The 16,411-nt window shown below is 42.8% G+C and overlaps 1 protein-coding gene across 2 annotated transcripts in view; it reads left to right on the forward strand.

Moving 5' to 3' along the window:
- Positions 1 to 16,411, forward strand: part of LOC114447027 (serine/threonine-protein kinase MARK1-like) — a 25,551-nt gene continuing 9,140 nt past the window's right edge. For both annotated transcript variants that reach the window (XM_028422992.1, XM_028422993.1), the window contains exons 1-4: positions 1 to 261; positions 2,562 to 2,762; positions 8,893 to 8,946; positions 16,322 to 16,370. In XM_028422992.1, the coding sequence (XP_028278793.1) occupies positions 211 to 261; positions 2,562 to 2,762; positions 8,893 to 8,946; positions 16,322 to 16,370 (355 nt within the window). In that variant the 5' untranslated portion in view covers positions 1 to 210. The remainder of the gene's footprint in view (positions 262 to 2,561; positions 2,763 to 8,892; positions 8,947 to 16,321; positions 16,371 to 16,411) is intronic.

The raw sequence follows: 16,411 nt of genomic DNA on the forward strand, positions 1-16,411 counted from the left end.
CACTAGCTTACCTGAAGGGAAGTACACAAAGCCAATAAGAGATCCTGGCGTGTCGGCGGGGCCTTTTGCGCGCTATGCTGCGGTAAAAGGCCGCTATCTGCGGTGTTTACAGGGGATGTAGAGAGGAACGGAGGCACCGACGGACCGCGCCGTGTCTGCTCTGCTCTGCCCAGCCCGCTTCATCGCTGAGCGGCCTGCGAAGCACACAAGATGTCGACCAGAACGCCATTGCCCACAGTCAACGAGCGTGACACCGAGAATGTAAGTGTTGTTATGTCAGAGACGCCGGTATGATACCGGGACGTGGGGACGGAATAATAATATGAGGATGTGGTGGTTTTGCGCACTGGTCGGTGCAGGTTAATGGCAGTAGCGCTTCTTCGGGCTACAGTGTTGCAGAGAGACTCGACCAATGAACAGTCCGGCTTTCTTCTTCTGCTTCTTTTTCTTCCCCTTTAACGGGAATAAAAGGCCGGGGAGCAACACGGGGATAAAGGTGCAGTTTGCTTGTGTCTGTCCCAGTTTCTGTACACAATGAGGTTAGACTCAACAACGCACTGCGTCAGCAGCACGCTGGCTTTAATGGTACAAGCTCTAACGTTAACATTGAGAATCAAAACGCCGTGTCTGTGGCCTGTGAGAACATGGTGATGCTCCACTCGTGCAAGTGGGGGTATTTTCTAGTTCACAACGTCAATATTTAGGGAGGGTGGGGGAGGATGTTGCCCTACTTTTCAATTGCAACGCTTGGTAGCATCGCAATGTGACATCCATCACCTATTGGGCCCTGGTGTAACTGCACGCTCAGGGCCGAGGAGGAGGGAGCGTGTTATTATTCTCCGTTCTGCTGCCACGACATGATGAGCTGAAGAAGCACACACACACACACACACACACACACACACACACACACACACACACGTGCTTTATTTTTAAGAAATGACCTAAAGAGCTTTCTCACTCGCACAGTGTGAAGGAATGACCACCCACTCCTGCTCGTGGCGTGCATAGTCACGCACAGCATCAATACGATACCTCGTCAGTTCAGATGAGGACTTTTGTGAGTATGCTGACAGGCTCTGACATATCTGGGTCCCTCTGATTTTTTTTTTCCTGGAAGCAGAGGCATCCTCATATGAAACTGTGTTACAAGCAGAGGGGATGGCTGGAGGCGCGTTTTAAAGGTTACATTTAAAAATAGGCCTTCTGTCTGAAAGATATTCTCATCTGTAGGTGATAAAATACAAATGCACTTCCGTTCTAGTGAGGTTATGTAACTTAACAAACCTTAACTTTACATGGTATCGGATTCTCAGATGCATTACAGAACACTGATCTGGCAGTGCTCCTTAAATGCATCAGCTTAGAGGAGTGCTAATGTAACTCTCCGTCTAATGCTGCTCTTACAGACATAGACTGCTATGTGGCTGTTAAAGCACTGCCTCAGCATCACTAGCAGTATCCAGCCAGCCGTGCCGGCCTCAGTTGGAGTCTAGCATGCAGCCCTAGGGCCCACTAGCAGCTGAACTGCATTGCATAACAACTTATTACTCAGAGACATGAGTGGCTTTTAGTGCAGCAAAATAAAAGCAGAACACTGATGGCGTTCATATTTTTATGTATGTGTCTAGTCTTCCTGAAGACATTATGGCAAACTTTGTGCATTAATAGGGGAACCAGAGCTTCAAACTATGCGTGTCTGTGTTTGTATGTGGCCAAAGACTTCAGCTTAGTGCAAGTTGGTGCGTTAGAATCTAATGTTAATGTCCCACCATGCACATGCTGTGATACTGGGGAATGTGTGCTTGCAGCATAGCTCTGCTACTGTCAAGATGTAGGCTAGCTGATGTGATGCGCACCCTGCAGGGTGTAGCGTTTCCCTGGTGAAATGGGAGCAGGGGAGCCTGGGTAACCAGACCGAGGCTTTATTCTCTGGCTGGGCGTGGTGCTGCTCAGGAGCAGAGGATCATGGGATCTCTGACCTGGACTGACATCAGCAGCTGTTGTAGAGAAGAGGAAGCTATATACCCGAGGAGACCATGCTCAGCCTGTGCCAGTGTTGTACTTAAAGCAAGCTGCTTCTAATTCACCTTCACATGCAGAATTACTGAGACGCTTATTGTTCGTTTGGCTTTGAAACAAGTAATGTTATAAGAAAGTGTTTTCCCAAAAGGCCTGCAGTCAAAGACGCTCATTGTCTTCTGCTTGTGAATATTGTTTTGTGGATGATAAGGTCTTTAGGTTAGGAGGTTAAAGTGTCCCAGAGGGGCAGGAGGGAACCTGATTTTCTCCCACAGAGTGGGCAGAGCATTTCGTCTCTGTAAATGTAATTATATAATTATGCTCAGACACACATCCCATTGTTTTGGCACTCATAAACCTCCACTGCAACGCTCTGCAGTCTTGTTGTTTCTCTGTGCGGCACGAGGAAGGATCTGTTTGGAATATTTAACTGTGCCAAGCAGCCAGGAGGTCCGGGACTTGTAGCTTTGGCATCTTTGTGATTTAGCAGACGCAGAGTGAGGATGTTGCTGATCTCCACACCTTTGACTTTCTTGCAGCACTCGTCGGTGGATGGCTTTGTCGAACCTCCAGCGCCCCCGACAAAGTCTGCAAGTCGTCACAGCCTGCCGCGATGTCGCAACTCATTCACCTCCACAGAGGAGCACCCTCATATTGGCAATTACCGCCTCCTCAAGACCATTGGGAAGGGAAACTTTGCCAAAGTGAAGCTGGCACGACACGTCCTCACTGGGCGGGAGGTGAGACAAGTTTTCATCTATTTATCTGTTTTGTTTGCACACATTTTAATGCTGCAATATTTCCTCTAGTAATCAATGCATTGTTGGATCCTCCCTGAGCACAAACTGACATTTGGGTTAGATTTATCTGGTTGTTATATTAAAAGTTAAAAAATTAAGAAACCTTTATTAGTCCCACCATGGGGAAATTGCTTAAGGCAGCCCAGCAAAGAGCGCCATACACCAGTGATTACACTGGAGGCTATGCAGGTAAAGAGCCTTGCCCAAGGACACACAACACTGCAGCCACTGCTGCCCATATATCATTGAAAACTAACCCTGTGTTCCAAATCAAAGCTCTGTTATTATTGTCATGTCGTCTCATCTTTGATTTGTTGGTTCAGTCATTTGGTGGTTCAGTCGCTTACCTTCCACTGCACAGAGGATTGTTGGTCAAAATGACAAGGAATGCCTGCATGTTTGCACAGAGCAAAATAGCACCAGATGAACCCAAGCATCCTGGTACTTTTACCATTCTGTAGCTGTATTCATTTCTTTTAAGTCCGCACTACAAACCAGCACAGTGGACTGACAGTTTGCATTAGCTTGTCGTTTTATTCTTTCAAAGGGATATTACAGAGATGCAGGTAGCTTTTGACCTTTTCTCACAGCTTAGTTGTTGTGTTGGTTTTCTACTGCATGCACAGTTGGTGTGTTTGCAGTGTGTGGCCTTGGGGACAAGTCTGTACAAACATGTTCTATTGGCAATTTTGACTCAAATTGTCAATTGAATATTTCTTCAAAGAAGAAACAATCTGCATACATTTCATTCAGGTTCCAATTTTATGCATTTACCAGAGAAATCGGAGGCATGTGTCTTTATCTGCTACTTTTATAAGCAGGTATTTTAAGTAATTGAGTTTTTTGGGCCAGTCCTGACTTCCAGGAGAATAAATGATCTCCTGTCATGACTGTGTTGTAGTTGGCCATGTTTCTTTACTCGGTTAGGTCAGGTCACGATTGCTTTCTCACACATACACAGTCATACACTGCTGACCTGTCACAGTGATAGACGCCCTGCTTTGGTGTGTGTTGGTAATTAAAGCTCCTGTTTCCCTAAGGAGAAAACATTGACCTGCAATCTGTTCACTGTCTTTCACTCAACAGGACCTGCAGCACTAACTGATCACACCTCAGAGGTCCTCTCATGTCTGCATCCTTTAATCCTCCGAGTTTCATAAATAAATCCCAGGTCAAGTCAGAGTAATGTTGTTTAGGTCTAACCGGTAACAGTGCGATCCATTCTACGTCCTTTAAGGCTAATGTTAAACAGCCAGATTGAGTATGCTTTCCACTATTAGCTGAGAAGGTCAGGCACTACTTTGCGTTCCTGAGAGCTTTTGCTGGCTCATCAGAATGCTAAGACATGGATCAGAGTGAGACAGAAAACCGGTAGAAAGGGCAGAACCCACAAGTGATGCTAACCCAACTAGAGCCCTCGCGAGTGTCACAACAGCAAAGATTTGACCCTTAGCTATAAAAAATAAAGCACTTAACAACATCAAAAAGAGCAGAACACTTGTAAGTGTCCTCTATTATTGCAGAGGATGTGCGCATACAAGCTCAGTTGCACTGATGGAGACATTCTACCATGTGCTCTTATCAACAGGAAGGGGTACTGAAAGGATATTAGATTTTCATGAGTTTACAGTCAAAATATTATCATGATTTATGTAGAAAAATACAGGGAAAAAATAATCCTATCAGTCAGTTTAATCAATACTAAATGCTCTCTGTCTCGTCTTTGACAAGAAACCAGGAGGGAGAAGATGCTGATTAAGTTTTCTTTAATTACAAATCTCAGTTTGCCATTGTGAAATCTGCAATGCCTATTTTGCCCGTATGATTGATGAATACATACATAAAACAGAGGTTCTTAAAAAAAACTACATACATATCTCGCATGCACACATGAGCATACAGCCACACACATCATTTGACAAAGTTTCACTGGTAGAATGACTGGATGACACACATGATGATCAGTGGTGTCAAAGGTACACACATGTATTACTCAAGTGGAAGTATAGATACAGGGGTTTAAAAATACTTTAGTAAAAGTTAAAGTACAGAAGTATGAGGTTTGAAAAAATCTTTAAAAGTACAAAGTAACTACTCTAAAAAACATTTAAGGGCAAAACTAGGTGAAAGTCACATGACTATAGCGACTGCATCAACAAATGTTACAGTGGAAAATATGATGACCAGCTGTACGCGTAAATATTGTAGGTATTTTAAATACACTTTCTTTGAATGTAAAAGCTAGAGCTCTCACTCCTTCGATCGTTCACGTTTCTACATACATACATGCATACACAGACACGCAATGACGCAGGCGACCAGGAGAGTGGTACACCTGTCTTATAAAAGATCTTTGGAGCATGAGGATATGACGGACAAACATTTTCTGAATGGCACGCGGTAGACCTGCATCCGGGTAACGAGACTGTTTTCAAAACGTAATTAGTAAAAGGTACTGATATTGGCGTGAAAATGTAACTGAATAGGCAAAAAAAATACATAGTGCAGTAAAGTAGAACAACAGCACAACTGGCATTGCAGAGGCCGGACAGGATGGTCTTCTGTCATTTAAACGGTTTATAAACTGGTTGAGGCCTACCTTATTCCAAAAGAAGCCCACTCCGGCGGCCTTTCTGGGAGGCAAAGATGTCAACGTCCATGTCAAGAAAGTCCGGTGTTCTGATGAAGTCCCGCTCGACAGAGAGCAAAGCCAGAGCGTTCAGTCTGTCCTGTCCCTTTGTACTTCGTAGAAAACTTTCCTCACAGGGCACTGAAGAAAAGTGATTATTAAAATTAAAATAACCCACCTAATGTCCGTCCGTCCGTTCTTCTTCTTCTTCTGTGATGAATGAAATCATCCCACAAGTAAATCATGGGGGCGTGGCACGACACCTGTCAATCAATTACCCGGCGCTAGCCGGCTGCTGATTGGTCAGAACCGATCGGCCTGCGGGCTAAGTGCAGTTAGCCCAAATGGTCAGCAATAGCTGCATAAAATTAGCCTATTTAGAGATATGCTGTGTTATTGTTTCAACTACTACTAGCCCTTGTTATAGCAGCCGTCACTGCTTTAATGTTGATCAGCCTTAGTTTTGGACAGCTTTAGCTAGCAGCTAATAGCTAACTAGTTCGCTAATTCAAGTGACGCTAACAGTGAACCGGTGCTGTATCAAAAAGTGATTTCGCGTGAGCGCGCACGGAGCCTTAAAGCTGCATGCTGAGTGTGTGTAGCTTGAGCTACAGCTGTTTTGTCTGCCGTGTCTAATAAAATGTTTATAGTTTGCACAAACAACACACAAAAGCCACAAACTAGGTTTACTGTCAATCTGTTTATCTTAAAACGGACCTGTCTTAATTCTCAGGGTTACACAGAACACACACAGATTACAGATTTACTGAGATCGCCAAATATAGATACAAAGACAAGCATATCAAAGCTATGCAAGCATGAACATACAGCTTTTATGTGTCAGGTACACTGCAGACTCTAATACTCAGTAATTGCAGGTGAATTTACAGAAGCTGAAATAAATATTGCTCTGGCACTGTTAGGAGTCTGCTGTCACACGCATGTGACAACAGATGGATATTATGTACATTTCCCTGTTTAACAACAGTGCTGCTTTTTTTTACACCTTAAGAGATCATGAGTGCGTGGATGTGGAAAAAAGGAGCTTAGACGCAAATCACTTGAGGAGAGCAGAGGAACATGTAACGCACTTCAGCACACAAGTGATGTTATGACTGAGGTGGCTCTTCGTGTCCTCTGAATATTCACAGGTTTAATATACGATCACAAGACTTGCATACGGCGAGGAGAATATGGCCCCTGTGTTACGAACGAGCTGAATAATTAACAGTGATGCACATTGCCCTTCTGTCACTGTGCAACTGAATTATTCACCCTCAAAATCCATTAGAGAGAACACTTGCCTGCATGCACACACACATAAACTCCTGTGTTGTGATGTGGTGCTGTTCATTAAATCTCAGAACAAAAAGGCAAATGGTAGAGGAAGTATCATGAAAGGGGAACAGTGGAAGTTGTAGCAGCAGAGTGAGACATGAGGACAGCTCCCAGCACCTGCAGGCACAACATGGACAGACGCACACATCCACTCCACCTGAGTTTTGTCTGTGATGGGCGGAAGCAGCGAGGAAAGGGAGTCTGTGCACCTGCCCACCTAAGTCAGGCTGCAAATAGACACCACCTGCGTACTGCGTGTTTCTACTCACAGCGAGCCTTTCTCACTGTACTTCTCCCTTCCTCACGACGATCCCTTTTTCAGAGCTCATTATGGAGCTTAGCGTCTTGGTTTGGATGAAATTAAACGTTGCACTGATAGTCTTGGGGAAACCCCGTTTAGGATGAATAACCTGCATTCTCTCAATCATGACTCAGCATTTCTGCTTTCCGGTTTTCCCCTTTACAGGCTGCTTGGGATTACAGCCAGAGTCTGCATCCAGTGAAGCATGCTTATTAAGCTCTCATAAAGGCCAGAGTCACAGCAACACTCCTAATTCAGTTATGCTATCTTTAAACTTCAAAGGCAGCTTTTTGCCTTCCTGTTTTTTCGGCAGAGAGGTCAGAGGTCAGGATTGATTTTCTGTATCAGGATCTTATTTAACAAAGCAAAAGAGCACTTTTTTGGAGATGGAGGAAGTTCTTATGACTGAGTAAGAGAACAATCAGCAGGACAATGTGTCCTATAACAGCTCAGACACATGCACTTGTCAGAACACGATGTCTAAAAAAACTGTGCCAAAATTGTTTTTCTGTTATATGGAAGCAAATCTCTTTAGCATTTAGTCCAGAGGCTGATGGAAAATTTTAGAGATATGTAATGAGATGTGAGGACGTTGACAGGATTTCAACTGTCTTGTGCGTGTTTTTTGAACCCTGGTTCTTAAGTGCAAACACATATACAGTTCTAGTTCATGGTGCAGTATTTGTTCAGTGACTTTACAAGAAATTTAACAAGCTATTCCGGTTAGTGCAAATAGGAAAAAAAAAATCAAAGTCATGCACTTACAGTGAGTCTAGTCTGCATTGTGTACACAGAAGGATGCACTGTATTTGCCAACCCACAAATACAGTGGTGCAGCAGCACCACTTGTGTAAGAATGGTGCCTCCTCTCCTGTGTAAAGACTCTCTTTGCCTGCAGCTGCTGTAAAGAAATAGAACATTCACTGTACATGTACCTTCCCAAAGAAATCAAGATATGAAATCTACACAAAAATATTGAATAAATATAATACAGAATACTATAAAACCTCCAAGTCATATGTTGAATACTGTCACTTAGTTGTGGAGAAAAGACTGATGTTCATGTTTAAATCTGTGCAAAAACAAATATTATGCAATTACAAAAGTCTTCATAAACTTTATGTACATGCTGTAAAACTGCCTGGTCAATCACTTGTCAGCATAATGCACCGGCGCACTGGTGAGTCTGCAGTATGGATCAGCTCGAGGTTTTGTAAAAGCTGCTGAGCGCTCAGAAAGTGAGGAGAGCAGAGTCTCTGTCGGTGTGCACTTTGGGGTGTTTATTGCGATGGATGGATCAGAGTGCTGATCGGCCAAAAGCCGATCACCGAGCTGCAGTGTCTCACATACACACCGACACTGACATGGCTGCTACACCGGGACAGTTTACCGACAACAGACTAGATGTATTGTCCTAAGGCACAAGAGTCTGGAAAAGTGGAAGTTTACAAAAATTCTTTCACTCTGTAAAGAACCAGAATTATTCATCATGAAGAAGAAGTAAATATTTCTGCTTTTTTTGTCTCTGCCAATCAAAGCTTAATCTCTTTTCATTTCACTGAATATTGGAGCTTTAAGGTGTGTTCAGGCTGATTCAGCTCTGACATGTTTTGACAAATCCACCTCACAACAGAACAGTAAAATAATGAGCCCGGTTCACCTCCACACGCGTCTTCATTGTGCAGCTGAAAGACAAATACAAAAAAACAAGAATTAGTTTTGACATCTTGCTTATCTTTTATCTTCCTCTTGTCTACACCCCACCTTTCTCATATTGACTTCCTGTCTTTTTGTCTCTCTAGGTGGCGGTGAAAATTATAGACAAAACCCAGCTGAATCCAACCAGTCTACAGAAGGTGAGTTGGTGTTTTTACAGCCACATGGTGACAGTGGGTCCATTAGTCATCCCTGAGTTCTGTTTCTTTACTCTTTGAACTCAGGATGTGCTGTTTTACATTATATAATCAGATGTATTCAGAAGAGACCACAATTGTGTTTAATCTCCAGCCTTTCCTGACTCTGTTGGTTTGTGGCTATCAGCAGCTAAAAATACCCGTCTCTTCCTGTTTGTCACTTACCCTTGTCGAGCAGTCATAACCAATTAGAACAAAGAGTTTGGGATGACTCTTAGATTAATCCCAATCTGGCTCTTTCTGCTTATTAACTACACTGACATATCCGTATGCATAAAATCCTTGTGGCAGACGGAAAAAGCAGTCGCAGCTACAGAACTGCATGAGCCAGCATCACCTACCGTGAGTCTAAAAATAAATCAGGTGAGCAGCTGACTGGCAGGAGTTCTTTTCGTGGTCATGACATTATCATAGCGTGGCTCACAACTGCTGCTCTCTTTGTGTTCTGTAAAAGATGAACACATTGCTAAGCAACTGCTGACTCATTATAATAACGGACAATTTGAAGCACTACACCTACGTAAAAGTCAGAAGATGATGTCTTGATGGTGTCTGTCTATCTCTCTCTGTCTGTGCCACCAGAGTGACTGTTTAAATGGCAATATAATAATTCCCACCCAGCATTGGTCTGAATGAGGATGAGTAAATAAAGCATGGAGTATAATTATAAATCGCTCTCCCTATAGATCTGTTAAACAGTTTTTAGTCTGTTGGGACATTTCTTGCATGATTGTGTTAATTGCATTGTACAAAACACATCTGTAAGTGTCTGAGATCTTAATGGGATTCGACTGCAGGTCTTCAGCCAATCAGTGTGAAGATGCTGTGAGAATTTCCCTCAGCTCCTCACTAATCGCACTGAGAAACATTTCATTGTGTGAGCTCTTTTGTTTAACAGCCTATTGTGCGGTTTTCTAATCTGCACACAAAGTGGGGTAATGGACATTTAGAAGTGTGTGTGTGTGTAGCATTCTGCATATAAACTAACTGTGGCTTCACCAGCTCAGGTCTTGTCTAGGTCAGGAGTGGTTTCGTAGGCGGTGGGTTGGATTGTCCGCTGCCTGGTGATGAACGTAGTAGGGCAGATGTATCATGTGAACCCACAGACCAATCAGGAGCTCTGTGATCAATAATTCAGTGGGCCTTTCAGATGTCAGCTGCAGTAGAGCAATATGAAGAGGTTCATGGGGGGATGAGCTGTTATTGGTACAATAGTGTATATGCATGTGCAAATATGTTAAATTGTGTTTGTGTATTTGTATCAAGTGTAGAAACTGGTTTTTTATGTCTCTATGGAGGCGTGTATGTTATGTATTTTAATGTCCTCTTCTCCGTGGTATGGATTCCTGTAATGGTATACAGATGTGCCATCTGCAATGCAGAAGCTTGTCTTATAATGCAGCAGTCGTCTCCTGGTTTGAATCGATTGTATCATTGACTTAGAGTGTCCAATGCTATCCTTGTGAAAGCTCTGCTATGGATACATTAAAAAGAAAACATCCACCATAATACAATTTTTGTTGGGTTGATTGAATGATCTTGTATTGAATAAATAATATCTAGAACAACAAAGTACTTTTCGTGAGTCATAGTGCAAGTGGTTATACAGGTAATTGCAAATAATGGATTTTCACATGGACTGGCTGGACAGTAATTCTTATGTTTATAGTTTGAGGGATCTACAAACGTCTGGTGGATCATTTTTAAGAAATCTTCATTTCTAAATATAAAATTAGTTAAAATATATACGGAATATACTGCATTGTAAATGCAAATTCATTTCGTTCAATTCCTTTGACATCTGATATTTGACCTCTGACATGCACTCTTACAAACAGGAGGCATTCTGTGCAAAGATGGATAAGAACTGTTCTGACTGATCCTCACAGGAAACAAAAGTAACCCCACCAAAAAATACCAAAACCTGGTGAGACATCCGCTAATGCTGTGGCTGTTGTGTAGCTAAAACTGCTTCCCATTCACTTAAGGAGCCAGTTGTTTATAGGCTAACTTTGACAGCAACAATCATATCAAGAAGACACACTTTCTTTAAGGTCTAAAATAGAGTGTAGAATTAAAGCATAAACATACCTAATGCATATTTTTATTAATATCCTGCTTGGTAGTGTGTAAAGATTTGGTCTTTAGCATCACTTATGTCTGTATTTTCACTCTGGCTGGTTATTTTGTTGGAGGCATGCTTCACATTTAGACGTCTAGACTGAATTTCACTCTGTTCCCTCAGGCTGGTTTGGGCTGCTCTGCTTGCTCTGTTCTCACTGTGACCCTTACCCCGGGGATGGCAGACATACGCACATCTCCGCTAGCTGACAGCGACATAGTGTTGGTTGTAATTCTTGGACAATAAATTGATTCTACCACAGTGTACATTTTCGTGGTCTGGTATCGCTGAGCAAGCCATTTCTAAAGGAAGCTATAAACTATGGGCATTACTATTGAATAAGGGATCAGGTGTTTTACATGGACTGTGGAGTGGATCTAAATATCTGCTCTCTTATTGTTGTTAGTTTCGTCTCCTTCTGTTGCTCTGCTCTGGTGTTTGTGTACTGTCCGTGCAGTGTATTGTATAAAGTTACTCTATTTTATTTATGGCTCTGTTTGCCAGTGTGGGTGAGTGAGGTTTGAAATGTCTGATTTTGGCCGCATCCCTCCTCCACTCACTGTTAATGGTGACTCTTTCATGTCAGCCCGTCAAAATGCCACTGATCTCTCTTTTTGTGGTCTCAGAGGAGCCAGGCTGTGGGCACACCATCTGGCACTGTAGGCACAGCCAGCGCTCTGACAGATCCTATACAACCACACACACACAGACCTGCAAGACACACAACAGACATAGACAGGAGAGCCTTTGGTTTGTGCAGAAGGCTTAAAGCTGCGTGAGTTTTGGCAACATTTCACACACATGCAAACATTCCTGTACCTGTATGCAGCCATTAATTCTCACTCTCCCTATGTTTTCTTTGTCAGTCTCATGCTACTCTTTGATTTAAAAGGAGGATAGCGGAGGCCAGAATGAGTCACGAGGTTAGAATGAACCTCTGCTCTGTTCCGTTATGGCCTGTTAGTCCTGGTGTGACTTTGTGGTGGTTTCAGTCTAACAGGAAATGAGGTCAGCTGAGCTTCTAAAGCATCTCCTCAGATCCACCACAGGAAACGCATCACATGTCATCTGTGGTCAGGGATGTTGACGTTGTCATGGTTTTTAGGCATTTTAGCCCTAAAATAGGCCTCTCTGTTAATCCCCTCTCTCACTGAGCAAACACTGCTCTCATCCCACCATCCCACTGCACTCTGTCAGCCTCTAATCTGTAAATAAGAGTCGTTCCTTTTGATTGCTTCAACAACACCAGTGAAATACGTGATGGACAATGTTAGCTGAGCTGTTTTGGACCAAACTAGACTTTGTGCTGCTTAAAATGCAGAACACATTCACATTTGGAAAAAAAAAACACATTTTAGTTTGTGATGCAAAAACAGGATGCAGAGAGTCAGAGGAATAAAAGAAGTGACAGATACTCCGGCTGCTTCTTCAAAAAAATAATTTTCTCTTATGGCTCAGAGCCACAGAGTGGACCTTCAGTCTTACTCTGTGGTATCTGAGTGTGATTGTGTTTTGTTTTCAGTGCAGTATGAGAGAGCTCAAAACAACATACTGTGACTGCGTTTTCTGCCAGTTGCAAAAAGCCCACCAAGGGGTCAAGCTCTTTTAATGGCTGTTGTTTACCTCTCTCTCACGCCTGCCACTCTACATTAGCCAGTGAGATGCTGTTGAGCCTATGGGCCGGAGGAGCTTTGGTCTCGTCTGGATGACTGGAATATGATTGGACAGACGGCTGTGTTGTCCGAGGTGAATCATCAAAGCAATCAAATGTTGAGGCTGCTACAATATGTGTGGAGTATGGAAACGTTCTGTGCTGCCAGGACTTAATTATGAGTTTCTTTTAGTGTTGTGGATAATAACAAGTGTCACCTCTTTGCTGAAGCAGAGACACACAAACAGAGTCACGTCTTTTCCCGTTGAGGTTATTTTCAGCACCTCAGGAGTCGAAGACGGGACAGTGAGTCTGAAAGTCGGTCACACTGTGCGATCCCTGTCTGCCTGTGTGTTTGTCTCTCAGTCTGTCTTTGACAAACTACAAGCAGTGGTTATTTACTGATATATGGTTTTAAAGTACTATTTGTGCACATGAAAACAGGCATGCACAGAGGGATGAAGGCTTGCAGGCTTCCAGGCTACTCACCCTATCAATAATAATCTCCATGTTGAATGAGCAGCTGTGCTGCTGTGACTGAAATAGTCCAGCCAGTTCCCGTAAGTGTTCCCAGTCTGATATCTGCCGTTCTGCTCCTTTTTTTTTCCTTTTTTTTTTTTTACCAGGACTCTGCTGTAATTAAGGCTAGTTTGGGAGTCTGGGTGCCCTTGGGTGGCTGGAAGTAGGTCACTGGCACAGACTACTGAGATTCAGCGGCATCAGAAACGGTGTGTGTTTTCATGTGTGTGATGCATTTTGTTTTTGCAGCTATTCCTGCAATTATTTTCTTCACTCACTGTCTCACTTCATCAGCAGAAATCACCAGCTCTATTTATTTTAATTTGAAAGAACCTCTAAACCTTTGCACCAAATATTCCTCACTGACTCACCTTGTACATCGCTTTAGAACAGCTTTGTGCCCATGCTGTGACTCCCCTTTGTGCCAGTAGATATTATTGATATTAATAGTAGGCCGGATCAAAGATCCCACACTCATTATCTCCCGTCAGCCTCTGTGCCGGCCACATCCTATTGAGCCTGTATTGACAGGCACCATGTTTGTTGTTGTCATTTTCCGTCACCCACCTCAGATTTGTTCTAATTTTTGTTTCCAAGTGGCTGCACGCGTGCTTCCCATGTGAGGGGCTTTAGGGCAGTGACGCAGAGGAGAGAAGGAAAGAGAGAGAAAGAGGCAGAGAGAGGGAGAGATAAGAGATTGAGATAAAACACTGACTGACTCTTTAGTCCATCACTCATCCAGAATAATACAAAATTTATGTCTTGACCGACGATGCATCACATGTGGAAGCACGTGCATGAATGGATTCATATCTGAGGCTTGTGTTTATTCTTGTTTACTGCCAGACGTCGTCTTCTGGTTATTGTGTCAGTGTGTTTCCACCCTAATTGACTTTGTTACCATGGGGGGAAGCTCTCTGGCCAACGTAGCAGCTGATGAATATAGAGCAGGGTTTGCAACACAGCTTGCTATTGTAAATCACTCTTCTGTGGACAAAGAAACCATGCCAACTTCACACTCCAAAATCTGCAAAAAGTCACACTTTTCTCTAACAGTTATTAATAATAACATTTAAAATACACAGTTTATTATTCTGAAAGAGAAATTTGAAATTTGAAGACAGGGATTTTCACCATGTTTTCAGATTAACAATGTTTGCAGTGCTGCAAAATAGAGTAATAACGCTACTAAAGATTTTTTTGGCTGTTATCCTATTGTGCTTTTATGTGGACTGATCATAGACTGTGTATATAGATGTGTGTCAGAGTGGGGTTTATGCCTGAGGAAGGTGAGATTGATTTAAAAATATTGGAATATTGTTTTGAAATATAAAAGCTTCTTGAGAGGATTCAGCTATGGTGAACCACCAACCTCACTTATCATCATGTTTGTGGATGTCTCTACACTATCTACAGTCTAATTTAAATAAACAAAAAAATCTCCTGAAAAAGTTAAAAATACTGTCTCACAATGTCCCCTGATTGTGACACCTAAACGGCAAATCTCTGTAGATTCAAGCAAACGTTGCTCAAACCAGAGTACATACTGTTTGTTTTGGACTATTTTCAGCTGCGGATTGATACACATTTGATTCTGTAGTGAGCAGTGGGAACAGCGTAGGTGGGATTGATTCAGAATAAATCTGAAGTGCCCATGCTCATTGTAACAAAGAGAAATGCCAGTTCAGTGTGGTTTTAATAGATTGTGGTCAACAGTGGAGCTCAGAGGCACCTGGCTTTGGCCCCACTGCCAGTATTTGTTAATAGAAGGAAAAAAAATCTTGTGCTTTTATGGGATTTTCTCATAATAGGAACATCTTACTGTGCAGCAGCTTCTTGTACACTGTGTGTGAGAGTTAAGGGTGTAATGAGATGAGAACAAGTAGAGGCAGAGAACAAGAAGAAAGAATTAGACTGAGTACCTGCATGTTGTTGAACCAGACTGCAGCTGAGAGGTGCCACAGAGTCAGGCCTGCTCACACTGGTATAATGGCTGTGTTTGATGACCTAGAAACACAGGCTATCCCAGCACTTATGTAAGAGATAAAAGGCCATTAGAAAAGTTGCACAGATACACTGGTATACACACATGCACCCGCACCATAGAGATGTCATTCTGCTTTTTTTATTAATTTGATAATATATAAAAAAACTGCATCACCTATTCTACCTAATCAAAGGCAGCAAAAGGTAAAATCTGTGTTTTGAAGGTGTAAAATCTCTGTCAAGTCAGTGTTGTAATTTAACACTCCAACACAGCCCGAGCATGAATGTAAATGATTCAACAGCACCTCTAAGTGGCTGCAGGAGCTCATCTGACATCAACAGTCATGCCAACACAGAGGAGATGCGGTTTTAAATGATTATAATGCTGAATGCTCTCACATCTCACTCTGCTGTTGCATGATTTGCTCAGAGGAAAAACACTGCAGGATTTTCCTTTTAGAGGTTTCCTCCTGCGTCAGAACTTTTCCCATCTGCAGTGAAGTAGCTCACATTCTGCTGCAGTTGGACCTGCAGGACTCAGCCATCAATATGAGACTGCTGCTCTTTTTTTTGTTTTGCATGTCTATGATAAGATGCTTATATTAGGCAGCAGATGTCTAACTGGCTGTAAGCCTGTGTGTACTGCTGCTGCTCTGCAGTGGATTCTGTGTATGTGATGCTGCTGATTGGACGGCCCGACCGGCCGGCTGGCTGGACTGCAGCGTGTCACCGTGGTGTTGTAATACTGCTCCTTATCTGTGTAGGGCAGGCATTAGTGCAGCGTTGTCACTGCATCGCTTGTATTGCTTTACACAGTACAGTAGTCCCATGATTCTCAGGTCCTCTCATGTTGCGGCTGGGTGTAATCCAGTTTCACGTGTATACACACTTTGGAGTTTGTTATGGCTCACTTCCCTATCAATTGACTCCCTAATCAGTGCTTAATAACAGTTTCCAACAGTGCTTTCACAGCAGGAGACAGAGGTGACACAATTACTCCTGTTTCTGGATGCATTCATTGTTGCTCTGTGTTTCTGCAGCTCTTCAGGGAAGTCAGAATAATGAAGTTACTGAATCATCCAAATATAGGTGAGTTCAAACAGCAGCTAGTATTATTAAACCAACACTGT

This window comes from Parambassis ranga, chromosome 15, assembly GCF_900634625.1.
Source record: "Parambassis ranga chromosome 15, fParRan2.1, whole genome shotgun sequence".
In the NCBI taxonomy this organism is placed as follows: domain Eukaryota; kingdom Metazoa; phylum Chordata; class Actinopteri; family Ambassidae; genus Parambassis; species Parambassis ranga.